The 26,276-nt window shown below is 40.9% G+C and overlaps 1 protein-coding gene across 1 annotated transcript in view; it reads left to right on the top strand.

The window, feature by feature from the left end:
- The window catches only part of LOC124608773 (protein kinase C), a 232,768-nt gene that overhangs the window by 160,004 nt on the left and 46,488 nt on the right, over positions 1 to 26,276 (top strand). Inside the window, exon 11 of the mRNA XM_047140014.1 lies at positions 24,994 to 25,132. Coding sequence (XP_046995970.1) covers positions 24,994 to 25,132 — 139 coding nt within the window. The remainder of the gene's footprint in view (positions 1 to 24,993; positions 25,133 to 26,276) is intronic.

The raw sequence follows: 26,276 nt of genomic DNA, 5'->3' as shown, positions 1-26,276 counted from the left end.
ATCACTGGAGTGCTGCTCTCACATAACAAGCAAGCCATCTGTCTCGCCAGGTGAGTATGCCAGCCGATAGTGTTCCTCGTAGCTGGTATAAATACGGCCACCCAGTGAATGGTCAGTCAGTTCTGTATGGTTGTCTGATATTGTTGGTTACTATTATTGCTGTACTGTCAAATATACAATAACACCATGACTTGCAGTTAGTTCTTCTCTCTGGTCACATTTTGGATTGTCTCTCTCTTCATTCTTGGCCTACTGACATTGTTGTGGCCAAGGTTTTCACTTTGCACCTTGTTGTTGCATAGGTTGCTTTAGGCTTGTTGTAGTTTGCGTCTTATCTGCCATAAGTCAGCTGTGTTTAGCTCAACTGCTGCTTGGTATCATGTTCCCCTGCACAAGTGGCCCTTCCACCTCGTGGCTTCAACTGCTTCTCTCCTCGGTTCTGAAGTGTGCGCTGATATCCAGCTACTCATGTGTATAGCATTGGCAATGAGGCAAAAGAGGAAGTTGTTTGGTAACATAGACACTAAACTGGTTTGCCTGCTGGACCAACAGCAGCAGCTAATACAAGAGCAGCAGCTACAGATAGGCTTATTACAAAAGTCACTTTAGTTTCAGGCATATAAACTCCACATTGCTCCAGGTCTCAGCACCATCTGCAGTCGATGCACTCATATGTCCTCTGTTCTCCTTTCAGTGATGCTATGGAGGACTGAGGCACATATTTTCATCAACTGAGGCATCATTTCATGGTGTTTCAAGTCACAAGGTTCACTGCAGCAGTCGTTATTTCTGTCATGGGTGTCACAGAGACACTTTTTCTGGTCTGAAAATTAGTGTCTCTCTCCGGCTCCTCCATCAAGCACTTCTTTCAGGAGTTATGAATTCTGTTGACTAATTATTACTCCCAGACATATCATGTGGTTACCTCCAGGATAAAATTTCACAGATACCATAAACAGCCTAGACAATCATACTACTCTTGGGCCACTGGCTTGCATAGTCTTAGTAGCAAATGTGATTTCACATGTGCCAATCAAGGCTGCAAGATTTCATATGCAGCACCTTAATTCATGATGTTGTGGTTCAGCTGGCAGCTGATAATACGGATGTCTGCACAGTGGCGCTGAAACTGGGTAACGCATACTCATTTGAAATTTCACAGCCTACTAACAAACAAGTCATGCCGAGGCCACAAGTTTTAGTAGATATTGTGCCACCACATGTTCCACTGACATGCTGCAGCAACTTTGTGATTCATTGCTGTCTAACATCTCTACAGCGTCCAAACCTCCGGTCGCCTCTTGTCAATGGTCACTTCGGCTGCTCTCTTCTTGCCTGCAGTGTTGCTCCACTCACTACTGAGCAGACAGTCCAGACCACACTATGAAAAGGGGGCATCTCTGCCCAGTGTATCAAAGCCCACTCCCATCCCACCCCATGAGTGCACCAGGACACTCTGCAGTCACTAGCCCCTCCATGTGACATCTTCACACAGAAATTGTTTCTCTCATGTTGCATTTCTCAACAGGACATCCACTTACAGGCAGACACACAGGAGCCACCGTCGTCGTCGTCGTCGTCGTCGGCTGATACTCGTATCCGAGTTTTCATTTCTCTCCTGATATTTCCTTTGTCACGGTTCAGGCGTGGAAGTGTCGTTGATGGCTTAGCAATCCAATCCTAGTGTGGAACAGGCGGCCACAGACATTACAGCTGATGGAAGGTGGAGGACGTGGCTGAGCCTGGAGGAGTTTACGTCTCTGGCGTTTGTCATTCTCCATTCTTCGACGTTCCAGCTCAAAGTTTTGAAGAGCACTTGAGGTAACTGAGCGCCAGCGACTTCGATCTTCTGCTATTGTGGACCAGTTACTCGGATCGATGTTCAATTTTTTCAGATTTTTCTTGTACTGATCCTTATAACGTTTGAGAGGGGCACCTCGTGGCCTTTTACCTGTGCTCACTTCGCTGTACAGCATTTGGCGTGGAAGTCTGTCATTTTTCATCCGCTGGACATGTCCGACCCATCTGAGTTGATACCCAATGATAAGAGCTTCCATGCTATGCATTTTTGCTTTCTCTAGAACAGCCGTGTTGGATATGAAGTCATCCCATTTCAGGTTCATGATATATCTTAGCTTCTGTTGGTTGAAGCGTTCTAGTTTCTTCAGATCGCAGCGATACAACGTCCAGGTTTCGCAACCATATAGCAGGGTGGAAATGACTACAGCTTTGTACACCATCAGTTTGGTGTACAGTGTTAGGTCTTTATTCAGGAAGACACGCTTTGTAAGACGACCAAATGCTACATGTGCAGCACGTACTCTATTCTCCACATCTTTTCCAGATGAGCCACCATTTCTTTGATAAATCAGGCAATGCATGCATGGCTGTCCCCACCCTCGTGGTGTTTGGGAACCTACTGGGATGGTTATATTCCTCTTCTTGGTCAATGATTGATCACTGCAGCCTGCAAGTGTGTTATGCAGTATTACATTATTTGTCATCAACCGCCCCTCTGCGCACTGCATTCGCATCTATATTTCATCTGGATTTGGAGATGCCTCAGGGTTCAGACACACATCACCCTTCGGCTGGATGACATGCCTAGTTGTTACTGCACCAGATCAATTCCGGTTACCTTATATGCTTCTGTGAAGCAGGAGCTAGGGGCAACTGAGCCTGAGAAATCTAACACATGAGCCACTCAACTATTCATTCACAGAAAGCACAATTATTCTCTTTGATTGTATGGAGATTTCAAAGTTATCACCAATGCCCAATTGCAGATGGAAACTTTTCTTATCCCCCAACTGGAAGACCTCCTCACCAAACTTGCTGGACGCGAATACTACTCCAAAATCAACCTGGCCCAAGCTTAACCTCCAGTAACCCTTAAACCTTAGGTGAGGAATCCCAGAAAACTGTTTTTGAAATAGTAGGAGTGGGGGGGGGGGGGAGGGGGGAGGGATGAAAAGGTGGCAAACCATTTTACAAAACATACCTTAAAAAAAGATTTATCGTTAGTCTCTTCAAAACTTTTAAGCACTTGAACAAAGATGGTCAGTTGAGAAAACTTTAAACAAATGTGACAACCAGCATTAAAGACAAATGCTGACTTTACAACTCTGACTGCTGACAGTAAAATGATATTAGCAATAAACAACATGTACAAGAAATTCCAAGAATCTTCAAGTATGAATTTTCTTCCTTAAAACAAATAATTATAACTCACAATTTAACAAATGGCTGGCTCAAGAAATCACTCAACACAATCAGTTAGACAACAGACACTATCCTTACAAATCCATTGGCGACCAAGGGATAAACAAAAGTACTTAACTTGAGGAGGGGGGGTTTATGTTCTACAATATTGGTATTAGTTTTACAAATGGTAGGTCTTTCAGTGCACTTTATGGTCTTTCTCTTTACAATAGTCAGCCTCTTGGCCCTTCTGCTTGGAATAATTTGGGATACCTGTAACATAAACCTGTCAGCACCAGGCATAGACAAGAAGTCATTTAATTTGGATGTTTAATGATGGCAATAAACATATGTAACCCCTCCCACACACACAACACAAAATTTGCAATGAAAAGCAATTACAAGTATTAGAATTATCCCTTGGTATTAAACACCACAAACACACTTAATTTTAACCTTTTAATTTAGCTGTCAGTGAATTAAGCCAATAGATGATTGCTCCCTCTGAAACCAAATTAACAATGTGAATGATTTCCAAACACTTCAAGATAGAAGTAACTATTTACCAATGCAAACAAGAGCATTTGACTTTATGAAACAATTCTGGATCAACAACAGAGCAAACAGTTTAAGCCAGTTACTTGTATTCCACATGCGTTCAGTATTCAGCAGCTAGTTCACAAAAACCTCCCTACTTTACGAGAAGCAACAGGGTCAGCTCACTTAATTGTACAGGAATTATAAATAATTCAGTGATCATCCACACTGTCAATCTTTACATAATGGTTGAGTGAAAGGAACACCATTTAAAGCACAAAATATCTAAAGTACAGTAAAACAACAGCACATAATAGTTCTTTAAATATGAACACTGTGCTAAATTATAGCCAACTGAAGATAAGACTTTTCTTAATGGGCAAATGAAACTTATATCAACCTGCTGTTTCATAACATACATGCTCAGTATTGCAATCAGGTGACAGAATAGTATGTAATAATGTAACTGTGTTTGTACTTCTACTGCAACCAGACTGTGAGACCCACTAATGCTCGAAATAGCCATTTAGCTACCAAACCAACCTAACTAACAAATGGCCACCACTGTTCATGAATGCCAGTGCAGACTGGCCCCTCAGACTCATACTCAGCGACCACACTAGCTCCACTCAATCACAGTGGACAAAATACTCCTCATTGCACTGGCCACATGCTCTCTCACTCTGCCAGCAACCACATGACCCACCAACTCACAGAATATCCTTGCATCACCCTGGAGTCAAACTTGAGGGACTCAAGAGCAACCAAATGTGATGCACACGCTTACATAGTCTTCCAGTTAAAGATCGTCAGCCCAGCATCTATGATCAGAAGACTAAGCCACGCACGACCGTCAGTAATTAGAGCGGCACTATCCTGGCCGCAAAGCCATCACACGTGGCTCAGTTTTCATTAATACACCTTTTGGATTATGTAAGTATAAGCCACTCCCATTTGGCATTGACTCAGCCCCCGCAATTTTCCAAAGATCTTTGGAACAGCTGCATTACTGTTTGGAGAAGTGCAGGGTCTCTTTCAGAAAGAGGTGGAGAATTTGGGGCATTGGGTGATCAAATACGGAATCAGGTCCACTGATTGGAATGTCGCTGAGATAGATTCCTTACCCCACCTGACAAACTTACATGAATTACAGGTGCTTTGGGGCAAAATCAGTTATTATTCTAAGTTCTTAACCCACATAGCCCACAGTTGATAAAAAGGATGTGTCTTACAACTGGACCTGTGCCTGCGATCGGGCTTTTACCAAATTGAAACCCATACTGTAATCCTCCCGTTGCCTCAGCAATTCTCTCTCTGTCACCCATTGGTTGTGGCGGCCGACACATCTGCCTGTGGCATTGGGATGGTTTGGATACATACAGCATATGTGTCCAAGATATTGACCCATTAAAAAATTTCATGTCCACCTTTTGGGATGAAGTTATCTCTAATTCTGGATTGCAAGATGTTGAGGGCGTTACTTGATCAGCACTCCAACCTCCTGGAGTGGATAGCCTAATGCATCCAGGCATTGTTCCTCAGTGCATACAATTACACCATCCAACAGAAGCCCACAGCACAGCATTCCAATGCCGATGTGTTACCACTTCTACCCACTGGCCCGAACCTTTATTTTGATCAAGAGTTCTCACAGACTTTCAGTTGTAGACAATGCTATTCTTTTGGACACTGAGACTGATGCACATTGGGTGGTCATCCCAGGAGAATGTGGCCAGTGTGTGTTGAGCTTTCTGCACCAGGGACATTGGCGGATGTCCTGCATGAAGGCATTAGCTCACCAACATGTTTACTGGTCTGGGATCAATAGCAGCGCCTGTGCCCAGCACCAGGCAGCACCCCACAGTCTTTCACTCCTTGGCCTACCCCCTGCCATCCCTGGCACTGTGTCCATCTCAATTTTGCAGGCTTGTTTTTGGAATCAGTGTGGTTGCTCACTGTGGATGCTTACTTGAAGTCCCCATGTGCTGCACACATGGCATCCACCAAGACTGATACCACCTTCACCACCATGACCTAGGATTTGGCCACTGAAGGGATGCTTGCATGTTGGTTCCCAATAATGGGGCGCAATTCATGGCATCTGCTTTCAAAGATTTCTGTGAGGTCAGTTCATACAACGTATTTGCAGCTGTCCATTCCATCCTTCCTCAAATAGTGAAGCGGATCATTTTGTTTGGACTTTTAATTAGCAAATGAAAAAAGCCACCAAATCTTCTGCCACAACATCAGCCCTCACCTCATTTTGCAATCACCAAGCCTCATAGCCTCACCAAGCTCCTCCACAGATGGCAACCAGCAACCCTACTTCATTTTCTTACCTTGCACCCTGCTCCCATCCCTCTCAGCATTAAGCACCTAGTGAAGCTGTGTGGGACCACTCCTATTGGATTACTTAGGCTTGGATGGTGGCAACAGTAGTGGAGACTGATGGGTGGCAAGTTACCTTGGTGCAAATACTGAAGGGGCTCAAGCGCTGTCATCTCCACCACCTTCGGCCATGAGCCCAGGCCTTGCATCCACCACCACCTCCTCCACTGCCTCTGGGGACAAAGTATAGCTGCAGCTGGTATCCCTGGAGGCTGACTGTGACTCCCCACCATTGCACCAGCAATACCTTCTGCATCCACAAGGATCAGTGGCACATGTATCACCAGCGATATCCCAATGGACACCACCAGACATCCTCTCTTCATGCAGCTGGCAGTCAAAGGGTCTGGGTCTTCACTTGTATCTCCATTCCACCCCACCACACACTATCTGTTGTGTTTCTTCCCTCAAGTGCCTATTTACAGGGGAAGGGATCTGTTATTGGGCTCCACAGAAGTTGAACGCCTACCAGAAGAAATGGACTTAGATGGCCATTTAAGAAGGCATAGCATCACTGCAGTGTTGTTGGATACTCCACTATCAACTATTTACTAACACCCTCACTTGGCACATGGTTCTTTTCTGTGGTTGCTTTGTGGATTATGTCTCTCATTGTTCATGGCCTATTAACATCATTGTGGCCAAGGTTCCCTCCTTGAACTTTGCTGTTGCATAGGTTACTTTGGGCTTGTCCTAATCTGTGTCTTGTCCACTCTAAGTCAGGCACGTTTAAATTGACCAGCTCGTGGTATCATTTCCTCTTCTACAGGCAACCCTTATGCTTTGTGGCTTCACCCATTTATCTCCTGGATTTTGATATGTGCACTGATATATGGTTACCCAAGTGTATAGCAGTGTTTCATATTGATGTATGAGCAGTGGAGATTTCAACTTCATGAATTTTGTGGTGTTTTATCTGGAAGTCCAGTGCACAGGCCACATAATATAAACAAGAGGTCATTGTCAATTACCAGTTTGAAATGTGCTTTGTAGAGATACAAATTAAATTTGTTGGCCACATAAATGATTCATAATGCTCTTTCTCAAGTAGTGAATGACTCTTCTGAGCTGAGTTTAATGTTTTAAATATATGTTCTGTGGAAATCTCCATTCCATCAGGTCCTCTGTGGGCAAGAACTATCCCAGTACCACAATGTGAAATTTCAGTTGCTATTACAAGGAGCTTCCCAGGGAGGTATAGAACAAGGCAAGGTTCATGTTTCTGTTTTTGTTTCGCTGCTTGTGAAGACTCTACACAAGCTGCAGACCACTTGTGAATGGAACTATACTTAGTGGAGCCAAAAACCTCTGCAACATTTAGTATGAAACAGAATAATAGTTTATTTATTCCATAAATTGCCAAAATTCTTTGAAAGTCATTGTCATTTTTATATAGCTTAGAATTTAAATTTAGCAGTAAGCTGGCTTATTTATTTACGGCGCTTCTTAAATATTCCTTTATATCCTACTTAACTAGCATGATGTTGTTATTGTTGTGGTCATCTGTCTGAAGTCTGGTTTGAAGCAGTCCTCCAAAATAGTCTGCCCTCTGCAGGCCTCTTCATACTTGCATAACTACTGTAGCGTGCAGCCATTTGATTCTGCTTACTGAAAAAAAACCTAGGTCTCCTCCAAAATTGTCAGCGCCCCCACCCCATTTCTTCCTGCACTACCAAATTGATAATTCTTTTATGCCTTAGGATGTGTCCTATTTGCCAATCAATTTTTTGGTCAAGTTGTGTAACAAATTTCTTTTCTCCCTGATACAATTCAATAGCTCTTGGTTAGTTATTCGATCTGCCCACCTTATGTTCGGCATTCTTCTGTAGTAACAAATTTTTAAACCTTCTGTTCTCTTCTTGTCTAAGTGTTAAGTGGTATATAGTCCACATGTCATTTCTATAAAGGCTATACTGCACTCACTTGCAGAAAAGATTTCCTAAAGCTTAAATTTATATTTCATGTTAACAAATTTCGTTTTTTTGTAAAAGCTTTTCTTGCTATTGCTAGGCTTTATTTTATAACCTCTACACTTCAATCACAGTCAGTTATTTTGTTGCTCAAATAACAAAACTCATCAACTAATTATGATGTTTAATTACATAATCTAATTCCTTCAGCACTGGTTGATTTAATTCAGCTACATTCCATTACCCTTGTTGCCCTTTTGTTGATATTCATCTTTTTGAGACACTATCCATTCCATTCAACAGATCTTCCAGGTCTTTTGCCATCTCTGACAAAACTACAATGTTATTGGCAGATCTCAAAGTTTGTATTTCTTATCTTTTTAATTTAATTCCATTCCAGATTTCTCCTTGGTTTCCTTTACAGATTGATCAATACTCAAATTGAATAATATCAGGGACAGGCTACAACCCTATCTCACTTCCTTCTCAACTACTGCTTCCTTTACATGTGCCAATTACAGTCTGATTTCTGTACAAGTTGTAGAAAACCTTTGATCCCTGTATTTTACCCCTGCTACCCTCAGAATTTCAGATAATGTATTCTAGTCAAGACCGTCGAAAGCTTTCTCTAAATCCATAAAGTCTAGAAATGTATGTTTGTTTCTCTTCACTCTGTCTTCTAAGATAAGTCATAGGGTTAGCACTGCTTCACATGTTCATACATTGCTCAGGAACTCAGTTCCTACATTTCTCCAGAACTCAAACTGAACTTCGTGAGTTCAGCTTCTTCCAGATTTTCCATTCTTCTGTAGAAAATGTGTGTCAGTATTTTGCAACCATAATTTATTAATCTAGCAATCTGGTAATATTCACACTTACCAGCACCTGCCTTCTTTGAAATTTGAATATTTATTTTCTTCTTGAAGTCCTAGGATATATCGGCTGTCTCATATCTTGCATACCTGGCGGAATCATTTTGTCTTGGTATATTCTTCCAATAATCTCAGTAATTTTGAGGGTACATCATCTACTCCAGACGTCTTGTTTCACCTTAGGTCTTTCAGTGCTTTGTGAAATTCTTCTCACAGTATCATATTTTCCATATCAACTTCATATATTTCTTCATCCATTTCTATAATATTGTCTTCAGCTTCACTTCGCTTGTATAGTGTTCTTCCATCTTTCAGCTCTCCCTTCTTTACTTTGAACTGGGTTTCCATTTGTAATCTTAATATTCATTCAGGTGCTCATTGATAACTGTAGAAATTCATGCAAGAGGCAAGCAAGATTGTAAAGGTGCTATTTTTCTATGCAACTGATTCTGTGAATTTGAAGATGTTACAGTGTCCCAAAAATTAAATTTGACAGGAACTGCACAAAATGTATTTATAAGTAAATTACTAATGATAGCATAATGGTAAGCATATTTCATAGTTACATATTTCTATATTATTAATATGAATATGTATGCCACTATCTTGTTTCAGTTACTTGAAATTACATCTTCATTATGATTTATTTATTTATTTAATCATGTCAGAAGCATGGTACATAAAATCAAAATAATTAACACATACATATCAAATATATAACAAATACAAAAAGAGTATGAAAGTATACAGATACATAACCTGGCCACGTCCAGCACTTTCGTGGTGGCATTAATCAAATCCTTCATGGTGCGTGCGCTTGGGTACAGCACACACTGCATGAGGTGGGTGGTGATTTGAGTGTGCCCACAGTCACACAGCGCCGGTTCATTTGAGAGGCCCCATTTGCACATATTCTCTTTGGATCGTGTGACACCAGAGCGCAGCCTATTAAGAGATTTCCACGTCATCCATCCTTCCATATGGATAGGAGGGAGTTCTTCATTTGGGACTAACCATTCCCCAAGATGCATGTTTTCTTCTCGCCACATTGCCAGCCTCTCTTGCTGCGGTGTCCCGACGATGTTTCCTGCTGTGTGCAGGAAACTTTTTCTAGATTTTAGTCGACGGCGGGCTGGCTGGTGTTTGTACAGCGGGTGGGCTGGTGAGGTCAACGCCTTTGTCTTTTCTTTCCTGGCTGCTACTTTCCTTCTAATATCTGGTGGGGCCACGCCTGCCAGGCAGTACAATTTATCAGTTGGGGTTGGTCTCAGACAGCCTGTGATGATGCGGCAGGATTCATTAAGCGGTATGTCCACTTGCTTGGCGCGGCTAGAATTGTACCACACTGGGCACACGTACTCCGCTGTTGAATAGCACAAAGCGAGAGCTGCGGTTCTCACTATTCCAGGCTGTGCCCCCCATGTAGTGCCCTTTAGTTTGTGTACAATGTTGTTTCTCGCAGCTACTTTGTGTTTAGTGTTCATGCAGTGCTTTTCATAGGTGAGTGCTCTATCCAAGGTGACACCTAAGTATTTTGGTGTTTTGCAATGTTCCAGGGGCACTCCTTCCCAGTTAAGTTGTAGTCTTCTTGCAGATTGTCTGTTCTTTAGGTGGAAGATGCAGGTTTGGGTTTTCCCTGGGTTGGGTTTGAGATGATTCCCCTTATAGTAGGTGGCAAGCTGTTCGAGGGCTTCTGACAGATTCTATTCAACAGTTTCAAAGCTGTCTGCTTGAGTGGTAATGGCGCAATCATCTGCATATATGAAGCTTTTGGTGCCTTGGGGGTGGGGCTGGTCATTAGTATATATATTAAAAAGAGTTGAGGCCAGTACGCTTCCTTGGGGGAGGCCATTCTTCTGTATCCTCCACCGGCTTCTCTGTCCCTGAAAATCCACGAAGAGTCTTCGATTCTGGAGTAGGTTTCCAATCAGTAAGGTTAGTCTGTAGTCCCTACTCATTGCATATATTTTCCCCAGGAGCAGTCGGTGGTTGGCTGTGTCGTAGGCTGCTGATAGGTCTAGGAAGACAGCCCCGGTGATCTTCCTGTTCTCGAACCCATCCTCTATGTGTTGCGTTAATTTTAGCACCTGTGACGCACAGCATTTGCCCTGTCTGAATCCTGCTTGTTGTGGTATCAGGAGGGGCTCAATGGCGTCTGTGATTCTGTGGAGTATCATCCTTTCCAAAACCTTGTAAAAATGGCATAGCAGAGAGATCGGACTATAGTTTTTGGGATTGTTACATTCTTTGCCTGGTTTTAGGATGGCAGTGACTCATGATTTTCTCCAGGTTTTTGGAATTTTGCAGGATTTCATGCAGTTGTTCATCATATCAACTAGCCATTTCCTTGTTACAGGTCCAAAATGCTTTATTTGCTCGACGCATATATCGTCAAGGCCGGCTGCTCTGCGCATTTTGCACTTACTGATCACCTTCTCCAGTTCCGCCAAGGTAAATGGCTTGGATAGTTCTTTGGTCTCCTGAGGGGGCTTTCGTTCTATGCCCCTCTTTTTTGTCTTTAGGTTGTTGTATCTTGGTGGTTTCCCATTTGTGAGAAGCTGGTGTGCAATTTGGTCTGCTGTGACGTTCACGTGTAGATTTGGTTTGGTGGGGTCATTGGCTAGGTGTTTTATGAGTTTCCAGGCCTTTTGACTATCTCTGCCAAAATTAGTTTCCTTGATCATTTTGGTCCATTTCTCCCTTCTCACTTCTGATATCCGGAAGGTAATAACTCTTCCTTTGGTGAGGGTTTCTTTCGAAGAGCATTTGATACTCTTCCAGTAGGGCTACTGTTTCCTGGGTGAGTCCTGGTGTGTAACTTGTTCTGCATCCCCTTGGAATAGATGCTCGGGAGCAGATTTTGATGGCGTCCACAAAGCTGTCATAGTTCTCTGGATCTGGGCTATATGTCTGGACTCTCTCTTCTAGTATTCTGGTGAATTTGGGCCAGTCTGCCTTCCTGAAATTATATCTCCTTCTGAACTTTACTCTTCATGGTATAACTATTGGCAACATTTGGCACATTATTGGGCGATGTTGTGTCTTTGGGATGGGGGCGCAGATGGACTTAAAGCGCTGTTGTGCTATTTCTTCGCCGACGAATAGGAGATCTGGGTTGTATCCGCGGCACCACCTACCGCTGTTGAAAGATGTGGGAAGTTTGCTGTCGTGGATAAGTGCCAGGTGGTTTGACGCAGCCCACGCCAGAACGGCTTCACCGTTTTTGTCCTCTTGTGCATATCCCCATACATGACTATGGCTGTTGAAATCGCCGATGATGAAAGCCGTTTTCTGTTTACCGATTTTTACTGGTGGTTCAAAGTGGAAGTCTACATTTGGGGGCTTATAAGTGAGGTCACCATGTATTCACCAGATTCCACCCTCGATATCTCCTCCTCAGTGTGATCCACCATCCTCACTTGGAGGTCCGGTTTGGTGAACACAGCACTCCCGTATTGCGCGTGCGGTCTTTCTGCTTCTAGTTTCATCCCTGGAACCTTGGGGCATCAGTGTTGGATGTCCCTATGTGTTTCTTGTGCAAAGAGTATGTCACATTTGGTTTTTTGACAGAGCTCGCTCAGCAGTTGTTCTTTGCAAGACGAAAGACCTTCTATGTTCACAGAGATGATCGTCAAAGCCGGTTCTGATAAGAACCTATCTGGTTTTTCTCAAGACATTATGTCACTCTACTGTGATGCTTCTGGTGTGAGAGAATCTCCCGGCTTAGAGCCGTTGCCCAGGGGACACCCGAATGTGTTATTAATGACACATCCTTCGCGGAGGCTTCTCTCGTTATGTTAAGGTTCAGGGTATTCAACCAGATTTTCATAAAATATTTTTCTTCATAAGTAAATAGTGTTAGGTTTTCACCACCAAAAATTGTCAGAGCAGTTAAGTAAATCCTGTTGGATAGCAACAAAAACAATCAATAAAAGTACGAAATTAGTACTTCTCAAAGTGGTGATATTCCTAAATCCATGGCTCAGTAGAATTACAGACCACTATTGCATGAGATGTGTGAAAACTTTGTAATAAATATAAAGCATACCCCTATATTTTAGGTGATGGTAAGCACTCCTTGCTCCCCTCTGCAGATACCTGTCGTGGTGCTTCTCTTTGCTCCAAAGATTTATTTAATTTTTCTTTGCACAGTATCTATATAGACACAACTGCTTCTATAGCTATATTTGTGGTGGGAACAATGTTATTTGTCTGGGTTAAGGTCTAGGAGGAATATGCTTATGGTTGTTTGAAGAGTCAGGATTATATTGTGATAGAATGGTACTGACTCTGTATTGAAATGCATGAGCTGCAAAAATCAATGGCTTGCCACAAATATAATCTGCTGTGTAGGACATCAAATGAAGCTGCTGTTTTAATGTTACCTACACCTTGTCACAAGCTGATGCCCAACTAAATGGGGTGCCTTTTTCTGTTGTTGAGTGAGAGGATGAGTTATTGGCACAAAGGGTGGTAGGAACTTGTCATAATAATTTATCCTTCCTAAGCAAAAATTAATTTCTTTCAAGTTTCTTGACACAGGCAGTTTGTCAAAGGCTGTGGATGTTGCTCAAGCAGGTCTATGGCTTCTTTTCTTCAAATATGTCACATATATTTTGAAAAACTAACACTTCTGAACATTAGACTAAAGGCTGGATTCTCCCAGTTTCTACAGCAACATATAAAAATTAATGAGGTGTTCCTACTGCACAGTTCCAGAGACAGTGAAGTCATCCAAACAAATAACACATGGAAAAACAGGTTGAGTCAGCTGTTTAAAATCATACTGAAACAATGAAGGAGTGCTAATAATAAAGAATAGTAATCATTTACAGTGTTATAAGCTAAAGGGTGTGTTACTACTAAACAGAGTGAGAATTCATCAAATGGTAGGCATTGACCAGGTCAGCCTGGGAAGCAGTCACTACCAATGAGTTTAGAGAGAAGTTCCTCTGGTTGGGGGTGAGATAATACTTACTGTGAAGGGTAGCTTCCCAAAGTGTTTTCTGTTAATACCGAATCATGTAACTCCATGTCATTTAAGCCAGTCTAGTTTTGATTTGATTGCTTCCTTGAGAGATTCTATATTGTTTGTATCACTTAGTATGGAGTATGAAGGACAAGGAGGTTTAAATTCTTGACAGAGATAACAAGAGCCTGGAAAGAGGTCATCTCCAAAATGACACCACCTCTCCCAGCAACTTAACACCAAAAATTGTGAAAGCTTTAACAGTGCTGACCTGGTTGGCCATGATGATATGGAGGTATCTTAACACAGTTTTGTAAGCTGTAATGACAGCAAAAGGTAGGAAGGAAGATTAAGGTGTAATGTTCTGTCAATGGCAAGATCGTTGTAAAAGGAGTACAAGCCCCAATTCAGGAAGAATGGCAAAGGGAATCAGTCATTTCCTATTCAAAGGAACCATCCTAGCATTAGCCTTCAGATCATATAAAACCATTTGGACAGCTGGGCAGGAATTTGGACTGTTATCCTTCCTAATGCAAGTTCAGTGTCTTTACCACTGCATGGTACATTGACAGTGACCAGTCTTGTTATTGAGATTAGCTGTTTACTGTGACCGATTAACTGATGTGGCATTAATACAGTGCTGATGAATCCAGGAGGTGGCATATGTCTGTATCAGTTAGAGTAGCTGCAGCTCTAATGTTAGCTTGAAAACTGACAACCTGGGCACCTATCGAGAGCGTGTTGTGGAGATGCAAAGACACTGTGTTTGGACTCACTGACTACAAAGTGACTCGTATTGTCCATTCATTAAGTAGTATTTGGCAGGCAATGATTGTTTTAACTGAGTTGCCATACTACAAAAATGCTATTTACTTACAGTACTTTGTCCATTCTTCCCAATATGAATGCTGTGGCACCTGTGCTTATGCTGCGTTTGTTAATGTTTAGTGGTGACCTGTGTTTATTAAAATGCTTGTGCTATTGACAACTGGCACAAAATGGACAAACATGTTGTAATTAAGAAACATAGCCTAGAACTGTTTCCATTGGGAGTTTTGATAAGTGTAATTAACACTTGCAGATTAGGCTGTGTAAGTTGCCTGTCCACACCAAATGCGATTATCTCACCAATTTTTATTGTTGTTGGCAATTGACCACACTGGACCACATAACACTTTTAATGAAATTAATTTCCTTGTGAGCTAAAGTTTTAGAAGAATGACAAGCTAGAGAAGCTGAGACCATTTTCTTTGTCCAAGCAAGATAAGAAAAATGGCCTCAGAAGGTTGGAATCATTTACCTTGAATGCTCTGAAGTGTAAACTCGGCTTCTAAATGTATCAGCCTCAGTTTTTCCTGGACTAGTTTCAGAAATGGATCATAAGTGGGAGGAGGGAGACAAGTGCTAGAATTTCGTTTACTACTTCTGCTGCTCTGTCTGTTATTCCATTTTTTGGGGTGTTATCTGAAGTCGTTGACAATGGCATCGCTCTTGTTTCATAAACAGATAATTGTCACTTTTGTGGCTTTCTTCCCAGTACTTTATGTCAGAAACAAGTTTTGTTGTAATTACTACTGCAACCATAAACTAGAATGTCATTGCCAGCAGAAACATTATTCTTCATAAATAAATCCTGAGGAAAATCTATTAGAATTCAAAGAGTTGTCACTTTGGAATATGGACCTCTGCAGACAGAGATAGCACTAGGGAAGCTAGGAGGGAATGAGATGCATGCTGATATGAAACTTCCTGGCAGATTAAAGCTGTGTGCTGGACCAAGACTCAAACTCAGGACCTTTGTCTCCGCAGTGTCCTCTCTACCAGCAGCGCAAGTCCCACAAGTTTTGCAGGAGAACTTCTGTGAAGTCTGAAATGTCAGAGACAAGAGGACATGTTGTGAGTCATGCCTGGGTAAATTAGTTGGCAGAGGACATGCCCTTGAAAGGCAAAGATCCGAAGTTCGAGTCTTAGTCCACACACAGTTTTAATCAGCCAGGATGTTTCATATCAGCACATACACTGCTGCAGAGTAAAAAATTCATTCTGGAAACATCCTTCAAGCTGTGTCTAAGCCATCTCTCCACAATACCCTTCCAGGATGCTAGTCCTGCAAGTTTTGCAGAAGAACTTGTGTGAGGTTTGGAAGGTAGGAGATCAGGTACTCACGGAAGTAAAGCTGTGAGGATGGGTCGTGAGTCACACTTGGGCTGTTCAGCTGGAAGAGCACTTGCCTGCAAAAGGCAAACATCCGAAGTTTGAGTCTCAGTCCAGAACACAGTTTTAATCTGTCAGGAAGTTCCATATCAGCACACACTCTGCTGCACAGTGACAAATTCATTCTGTTCTGTAAGCTGATTGGGTTGAAAATTAACAAGATAATTTTTTTCAAATGTTCCCTGAGACTTTCCAGTCAAGACAGATCTGGATCTTTATTTTTGTAGGTGGTAATGCTAATAAATAATATTTTGCTGTCTACATAATATTTCGTGCAGCTGTGTAAGAGACTTCCCTTGTTTACAATCACTTCCACAATTCCCATCATAATCATCATAGTGGTTAGTATAAGAGTACTACAATTGCTTGTGGACCATGAGCCCTTCCTGTGCAGATGAGATCTATTACTCCATCACAAACTAAAATCTTGCAGTCCCTCTGATGTGAATCTTTATTAATTTCTGTCTTCCTGTTTCTGACTGTCTTGCACACAGATGCTTTGTGTAATTCCTGTGGCCACTAATGCAAAAAAAGGCTTCCATTCTTTCATTAGCTAGCTTTTGAATCACAGCAGGCTCATCATCAGATGGTGGGCATTTACAAAGATTTAATTATTTATTTGGCCAAGCCAGTTGCAGTGATCATGGTGATGTTATGTAGTTCCTGAAGTTACAAGTGTGGCACTTTAAAACTATTCAGTGCCACCAGCACAGAAAATGCCACTTGTGTACAAGCTGTTGAAAGGTGAACATTTGTACAATGTTAAACCAAGTGCATCTAAGTGCTGTGTTTTCCACTTTTGTGTGCAATGGATAACTTTAAAGTACTATAGTTACTTCCTCAGAAATTACATAATATTGCCAAAACACTACGGACCAGCTCTACCTGGTATAAAATGAAGATCCTGTAAATAACAGTCATCTGATGATGAGACTGCTGTGGCTCAAAACCTAGCTACTGGAAGAAAAGAAGTCTTTCTTTCAAAAAAAAAAAAAATTAGAGAGTGACTGGTTGCAATGTCAACACAAAGCATCAGCAATTTTAACCACAGTTGTAACAGTTAAGCTAAATTTGCCTGTGACTTTTCTTCACTTCCACCTTCTTTCCTGTTTCAGTTCCATGCTGTACGTTGTTCAAACTTCCCCACTTCTACCAGACCTTATTTTATTTATTACATTAATTCTTTTACTGTACTTTATACTCCTTAAGTTACTGTTTCTTCCTCCCTTGCTCTGAGTCCATTTGCATTTTTGCTGGGCCAGTACTCACTGTTGACATCCTCCCTTCCTTTGTGTGTAACATGGTCTTTGCCTGCAATCATCTCCAAGATCTGTTCCTGCTTTCCAGTACTCCTGCCGTGATCTCATAAGTTTCCCCACAGCAGGGAAACTTCCTTCCCCCTTTCCATTAAAGTGTGGCTGTATTCAAATATGTAAACAGTCCTCTCGTCTCTGAAGTTGCATAAGAGTATGGAAAACCAGAAGTCAAACAGTAATCACTGCTTTTTAATTGCCAGTTTACTCCTCATCAGTTAATCTTGAAGACAAATTATGTTTATTTTAAACTTCCTGGAAGATTAAAACTGTGTGCCAGTCAAGACTCGAACTCGAGACCTTTGCATTTTGTGGGCAAGTGCTCTACCATCTAAGCTACCCAAGCACAATCACAACCCATCCTCACAGCTTTAATTCTGCCAGTACTTCATCTCCTACCTTCCAAACTTCACAGAAGCTCTTCTGCGAACCAGAACTAGCACTCCTGGAAGAAAGGATATTACAGAGAGATGGCTTAGCCACAGCCTGGGGAATGTTTCCAGAAAGAGATTTTTCACTCTGCAGCAGAATGTGCACAGATATGAAACTTCCTGGCAGATTAAAACCGTGTGCAGGTCTGAGACTTGATCTCGGGAACTTTACCTTTCGCGGGCAAGTGCTCTACCATCTGAGCTACCCAAGCACAACTCACGAACCATCCTCACAGCTTTAATTCTGCCAGTACCTCGTTCCACATTGCCCTTGATTTCAGAATGACATTCCACGATCTGCTTGATATTGGGACCAAATAATTTTTGTGGCCTCCACAGGTAGCACTGCATACTCCTGCAGAAACATTGGTCCTGCACAGGCCTCTGAAACTTGGCTGAGGGAATAAGTTCTGGTAGGAAGGGAATTATTGGATTGCACATCTCAAGTGACACCCCGTTCTCCCTGGCAAAGCAAATAAAGCTGATAAGGCTAGCCTTGCATGTTGTTGTTGTGGTCTTCAGTCCTGAGACTGGTTTGATGCAGCTCTCCATGCTACTCTATCCTGTGCAAGCTTCTTCATCTCCCAGTACTGCAACCTACATCCTTCTGAATCTGCTTAGTGTATTCATCTCTTAGTCTCCCTCTATGATTTTTACCCTCCACGCTGCCCTCCAATGCTAAATTTGTGATCCCTTGATGCCTCAGAACATGTACTACCAACCGGTCCCTTCTTCTTGTCAAGTTGTGCCACATACTCCTCTTCTCCCCAATTCTATTCAATACCTCCTCATTAGTTATGTGATCTACCCATCTAATCTTCAGCATTCTTCTGTAGCACCACATTTCGAAAGCTTCTATTTTCTCCTTGTCCAAACTATTTATCATCCATGTTTCACTTCCATACATGGCTACACTCCATACAACTACTTTCAGAAACAACTTCCTGACGCTTAAATCTATACTCGATGTTAACAAATTTCTCTTCTTCAGAAACGCTTTCCTTTCCATTGCCAGTCTACATTTTATATCCTCTCTACTTCGACCATCATCAGTTATTTTGCTCCACAAACACCAAAACTCCTTTACTACTTTAAGTGTCTCATTTCCTAATTTAATTCCCTCAGCATCACGCGACTTAATTCGACTACATTCCATTATCCTCATTTTGCTTTTGTTGATGTTCATCTTATATCCTCCTTTCAAGACACTATCCATACCATTCAACTGCTCTTCCAGGTCCTTTGCTGTCTCTGACAGAATTACAATGTCATCAGCGAACCTCAAAGTTTTTATTTCTTCTCCCTGGATTTTAATACCTACACTGAATTTTTCTTTTGTTTCCTTTACTGCTTGCTCAATATACAGATTGAATAACATCGGGGAGAGGCAACAGCCCTGTCTCACTCCCTTCCCAATCATTGCTTTCCTTTCATGCCCTTCCAGTCTTATAACTGCCTGTATTTTACCCCTGCCACACTTAGAATTTGAAAGAGAGTATTCCAGTCAACATTGTCAAAAGCTTTCTCTAAGTCTACAAATGCTGGAAACGTAGGTTTGCCTTTCCTTAATCTTTCCTCTAAGATAAGTCGTAAGGTCAGTATTGCCTCACATGTTCCAATATTTCTACGGAATCCAAATTGAACATCTCCGAGGTCGGCTTCTAGCAGTTTTTCCATTCATCTGTAAAGAATTCGTGTTAGTATTTTGCAGCTATGACTTATTAAACAGATAGTTCAGTAATTTTCACATCTGTCAACACCTGCTTTCTTTGGGATTGGAATTATTAAATTCTTCTTGAAGTCTGAGGGTATTTCGCCTGTCTCATACATCTTGCTCACCAGATGGTAGAGTTTTGTCAGGACTGGCTCTCCCAAGTCCGTCAGTAGTTCTAATGGAATGTTGTCTACTCCCGGGGCCTTGTATCGACTTAGGTCTTTCAGTGCTCTGTCAAACTCTTCACGCAGTATCGTATCTCCCATTTCATCTTCATCTACATCCTCTTCCATTTCCATATTATTGTCCTCAAGTACATCGTCCTTGTATAGACCCTCTATGTTCTCCTTCCACCTTTCTGCTTTCCCTTCTTTGCTTAGATCTGGGTTTCCATCAGAGCTCTTGATATTCAAACAAATGTTTCTCTTTCCTCCAAAAGTCTCTTTAATTTTCCTGTAGGCAGTATCTATCTTACCCCTCGTGAGATAAGCCTCTACATCCTTACATTTGTCCTCTAGCCATCCCTGCTTAGCCATTTTGCACTTCCTGTCGATCTCATTTTTGAGACGTTTGTATTCCTTTTTGCCTGCTTCATTTACTGCATTTTTATATTTTCTCCTTTCATCAATTAAATTCAATATTTCTTCTGTTACCCAAGGATTTCTAGTAGCCCTCGTCTTTTTACCTACTTGATCCTCTGCTGCCTTCTCTACTTCATCCCTCAGAACTACCCATTCTTCTTCCACTGTATTTCTTTCCACCATTCATGACAATTGTTCCCTTATGCTCTTTCTGAAACCCTGTACAACCTCTAGTTTAGTCAGTTTATCCAGGTCCCATCTCCTTAAATTCCCACATTTTTACAGTTTCTTCAGTTTTAATCTACAGTTCATAACCAATAGATTGTGGTCAGAGTCCACATCTGCCCCTGGAAATGTCTTACAATTTAAAACCTGGTTCCTAAATCTCTGTCTTACAATTATATAATCTATCTGATACCTTCTAGTACCTCCAGAATTCTTCCACGTATACAACCTTCTTTAATGATTCTTGAACCAAGTATTAGCTATGATTAAGTTATGCTCTGTGCAAAATTCTACCAGACTATTCCTCTTTCATTTCTTACCCCCAATCCATATTCACCTACTATGTTTCCTTCTCTTGCTTTTCCTACTCTCGAATTCCAGTTACCCATGACTATTAAATTTTCATCTCTCTTCACTACCTGAATAATTTCTGTTATCTCATCATAGATTTCATCAATTTCTTCATCATCTGCAGAGCTAGTTGGCATATAAACTTGTACTACTGTACCAGGCGTGGACGTCGTGTCTATCTTGGCCACAATAATGTGTTCACTATGCTTTTTGTAGTAGCTTACCCGCACTCCTATTTTTTTATTCATTATTAGACCTACTCCTGCATTAGCCCTATTTGATTTTGTATTTATAGCCCCGTATTCACCTGACCAAAAGTCTTGTTCCTCCTGCCACCAAACTTCACTAATTCCCACTATATCTAACTTTAACCTATCCATTTCCCTTTTTAAATTTTCTAACCTACCTGCTCGATTAAGGGATCTGACATTCCACGCTCCGATCCGTAGAATGCCAGTTTTCTTTCTCCTGATAACAACATCCTCATGACCAGTCCCTGCCTGGAGATCCAAATGGGGGACTATTATACCTCCAGAATATTTTACCCAAGAGGATGCCATCATCATTTAACCATACAGTAAAGCTGCATGCCTTCGGGAAAAATTACGGCTGTAGTTTCCCGTTGCTTTCAGCCGTTCGCAGTACCAGCAGAGCAAGGCCGTTTTGGTTAGTGTTACAAGGCCAGATCAGTCAATCATCCAGACTGTTGCCCCTGCAACTACTGAAAAGGCTGCTGCCCCTCTTCAGGAACCACACTTTTGTCTGGCCTCTCAACAGATACACCTACGTTGTGGTTGCACCTACGGTACGGCCATCTGTATCGCTGAGGCACGCAAGCCTCCCCACCATCAGCAAGGTCCATGGTTCATGGGGGGTTGCCTTGCATCTTAAAGCAAAATCTCAATGTGATCCAATGGCTGTGAGCCATTCTTTATCCTTTCTGTTTCTCCACTTGATTGAAAATGAAAAGGTGCAAAAGTAAGTTGTGTTATCCCATTTCAGGGACAAAAATTTCTGATTTCCTTGTTGTGTGTGTTTTTTTTTTTTTTTTTTTTTTTTTTTGCCAGTAACTATTATTAGACAAGGCTTCCCATAATTGGGGAAAATATTAACTGTGCTTGGAGGACATCATCATTGATATTGATATAACATATGTAAGCATGCTAGCCAAAAAACTAGTCACCTCCATGAGATGTCACCAAGTAACACTACCTCTGCTCATTTCAATTCAGTGAGGGATAAAGTCCACAAGTATCTTACGATGTGCAACATCCACCTTAAGCCACTCATTGATGATTTGATCCTGTAGAACCACCAAATTGCAGGGATGTTGTTTGTTATGTTTCACTTGATGTTCCAAATAGTCCCAGACATTTCTGTGGCATTAAAAGTGGGTGTTTTAGTGGTCTGGTTGATGCAGAACACGGTGGTTGAATGTTTGTCAAACCAAGAATGTATGCATGCAGATTTGTGAGCACAGATGTCATCATGTTGGTAGATGTGACTGTCCACTGTGTACTCACCATGAAGATAAGCAACAATTGGTCAACAATTATGTTAAAATGAATATCCCCCTTCATGCTCGTGGTGACCTGAGTGAGTGGTCTCAAGTCATTGTACAACAAACACATACACTGTGGATTAAACACCCCCTTGTGCTGTTGGTGCACTCAACACCTTGCATCATTTGGTTAGGATCTTTTTATGACCATTATTCTTAAGCCATATGTTGTGGTTGTGAGTGGTACACCATTCACTGTAGACAAGTTGAATGTTCCATGTTGGTACACCCAATACCAATCGCCATACCTTGTGCCAATGCTCTGAATTAAATTCCAAACCTCTTCGCAGTGTCTGATGGAGTGAGAGCATGTAACATGGTTGATAATGATCCATCTGTCAGATGTGGCTGTTAAGTTCAGTGGCCATCTTGGTGCTATTTGAAATGACTAGGCTATGTGCCAGAATAGGGTTTGACCATCTCCCTTCTTTCATTATCATACAACACAAATATGAGACCACATTGTATACTTATCCAACCTATCCCTGAGGGATGTATCTTTCTTTCTGTCTTTCTGTGACAACCAAGTGGAGTAATGGTTGTTAAAATAGTTTTCTCTAGTGAATTCCATTGGAAATATACCACTGATGGTAAGAACATCTCGGTTTTACATTCAGAAAGAAAAATGCTGGCTCATTGTTTCCATTCTCAAATATCAGATTTCATGGGTAAGAATTGGATGGTTCAAAGTGAGATTAAACATAAAAATGATCTACCTACATGGTGCTGTGGCTTTGTGACTTCTCAGGTTTTCTTGGCATTATTGATAAATAGTGACCTTCCAGGTGTTCAGTAAAATATTTCAATGATCAACCCACCCATATCCTTCAGGTGCTGTTAGTTTTGTTATTATGTGGACTTGCTGCCTGGACTCCAATCAGACCAGGCAGCAAGTACACATAGTAGCAACACTTGCAGCATCTGAAGAAGATGGCTGTGCAAGAAATGGAAACCAGCTGAACACCTGGAAGCTCGCTGTTAATTTGCTGTGACTTTGTTCCTTGCATTTCATCAAAGCATTTGCAATGTAATTTCCAAGATAATAATTTTTTAACTTGTTATTGTAGATGTCGTCAGATAGATGAAGTCCAGACTTTGGTTTGAAATATCAGTGCATTTGTTTCCCACAGATGTATGTCTTAAATGATATTTTCACAGCTTTTAATTAACTATTTTTGTAAATGATGCTGAAGAATCCTATTGTCATATTTAACTCTCATTTGGAAAATGCCAGGAAAACTGTCTTCAGAATGTTTATGCTCTGGGTATGTAAAACTAGCATTACATAATAAGTACAAGTCTGTCTGAATTTCATTTCTTCCTGAGGATAGCTACTAGAATTTCTGGGCCTACATTTGTACTTATGTACAGCTCATTACATACAGTTGAGTATTTTTTACATTGTATTAATGAAAGAAAACACTTTTTGGCTTTGTCTCATGAACTTTGTTATTATTGTATGGCCTAGATTTTGGCTTATGAACCCATTTTCTAGTACATAAGTGAGCCAAACAATGAGAACCAATCAAAATAAACATATCAACATTTTTAAATCTATTGATTTTTGACATAAACTAAAAATTTATCTCTGTTGACATATGGATTTACAAAATTCATTAGGACAGCACTCACAAAATCCTTTATTACAGCATTTACAGCAACTATGACTAGATATACATCGGAGTAGAGCTATGCATAAGTATGGAAGTTTCTGTTATGTGAATGGACATATGAAAGTTTTTTCCTTCTATGCAAGACTTGCAATATCATCTGAAAGGGGTGACTAACCGTACTGAGTTTGTTCATTCAATAATAAATGTGGGAACACAAATATCTGTTTCTTAATTCCTAAAATTTCTAACTGAGCTTTGCACCCTTTCCTTCTATATGTAAGACATCTACATCTATTATGTATGTGGTTTTCATTTATGCAATGTTCAGCAAAAGCTGGATCCGACTTCTTTAATATCTAAATTCTGTGGTGTTCTCAGAGCCTAGTGCAAATTTACATACCAGTCCATCCAATATAGCAATTATTATGCTCTCAGCGGATGATCTTTTTTAAACCCCACTTTTCATAATGTCTGATTGTTTATCTTTTGAATTAAAGAGATATCTACCTACTATCTGCGGACATAGAGAAGCACAGAGAAACCCTTTCTTTTCAAAAGTTGCTTATCCTATCTGAAGCTTTGCCTGTAAAAGGTAAACTGCAGCATTTCCTCTTTGGTCTATATCTCTCGTTCACTGGGTACAGTAGGAACCTGGCATGCTTTTTCACTTTTTTATTGCAAATTTTGTCAATAATGTTAGAATCAGATTCATTATTTGTGGCTATTGTTTTTACTGTTGAGTTCCTAGTCATAGTCTTATTGGTACATGGATATAGAAAGAAGATGGTGGGTCATATGGTGTAACGCTGCAAGTTTGTAGGCTGTAGGATGCTGAGAGGAAGCTGATATGTATGTGTTAGTAGAGGAGTCTTTTCAGTAAATTTTAAATTTATGGTTGCTATTTCCTATTTGTAAGCTGATAGCTACTAAATTAATGCTGTACCCTCTAACTCCATATTGACCTTTATACTGCTATGCCATTCAGTCATATTTGCCATGAACTTTTGGAGTTTTCTACTGGAGCCGAACCTTTTGGGTATATTGGACATGTAACATTAACAGAGTTATAAGTTCTCATTTCAAATTTTTAATTAATGGTTACATCCTTTTCAGGGATCTGAAGTTAGACAACATCCTTCTTGACCATGAAGGTCATTGCAAGCTTGCTGATTTTGGAATGTGCAAAGAAAATATTAAAGATGGTGCAACCACAACAACATTTTGTGGGACACCAGATTATATAGCTCCAGAGGTAAGGTACAACTTGTTAAAAAAAAAAAAACTCTGTACATTATATGTTTCCTGAATGAACAAACAAAACACAGGAGAGATGATACTAATATCTGTTGGTAGCTCACTTGTGTAATTATTATTCCATGTAATGAAACATTTTAATTTAGACTAATTTTAAACTATATTTGTGTTATTTATATTTATACTCTTTGATTGTTAGAAAGCAGATGTTCCTTGGACATATCCATAATGCAGCGTGTATCAAAAAGTATCATCCAATTTTAAAAAAAAAAATCATAACTATTATGTTATTTGAGATATGTGCATGAACAAGGTACTGTTGGAAAGAGAAAATTCTTGAGTTTTACATGGTTCCTGCTAGGTAGCAGCATTATTCCTACATTTTGTGGAGTGCGGGTCAGTAATAACTATTCAGTGTGACTTTTGTACTAGGTATGGTGTGGATCCTCCTACAGCACAGAGCATTAGATGAGTGCATGAACAATTCTGAGAAACAGGTTGTTTGTGTAAAGGCAAATCACCGAGCTGTCCCCAAGTGTCTGACACAGGTGTCAAATGCATTCACCATAGTTTCACAAGGAGTCTGCAAAAATCTGTTCGCCATACAGCGCGACAGCTCAACATGCCCCCGATGTCCATCTGGCATGTGTTGCATCGACGTTTACTCATGAGACCATACCAAATTCAGCTACTGCAAGCTCTTCATGAAGGTGATTTTTAAATCAAAGGATTACTGAATGATGGATCAATCACACTGGACCAAATTATTCAGCCTTACATTACTGGCCTCCAAGGTCACCAGACTTGACTGTATGCGATTATTTCTTGTATGGGCTTGTAAAAGACTCTGTTTATGGCCTACGTTACCAACAACAATGAATGAACTGATACATCGCATAATAGCAGCTGTGGAAGCTGTACTCAAGACCTACTTGTTGCAGTGTGGGGACAGTTTGAATACCGCATGACATATGTCTTGCATCTCAAGGGGAGTATATTGAACACCTATGAAAAGGTGAGAAAAAAATACTGTGCGAGTGTCGCGTTCATCAAAACACAAAATTCGTTGTATATGTTTATTAGTTTCAGAAATACTGATGTGCCAAATTGGATGATTCTTTTTTATACAACCTGTATATCTG

The sequence above is a fragment of the Schistocerca americana genome, chromosome 1 (genome assembly GCF_021461395.2).
Source record: "Schistocerca americana isolate TAMUIC-IGC-003095 chromosome 1, iqSchAmer2.1, whole genome shotgun sequence".
Taxonomy (NCBI): domain Eukaryota; kingdom Metazoa; phylum Arthropoda; class Insecta; order Orthoptera; family Acrididae; genus Schistocerca; species Schistocerca americana.
Note: the sequence above shows the minus strand (reverse complement) of the source record. Positions and strands in the feature narration are given on the sequence as shown.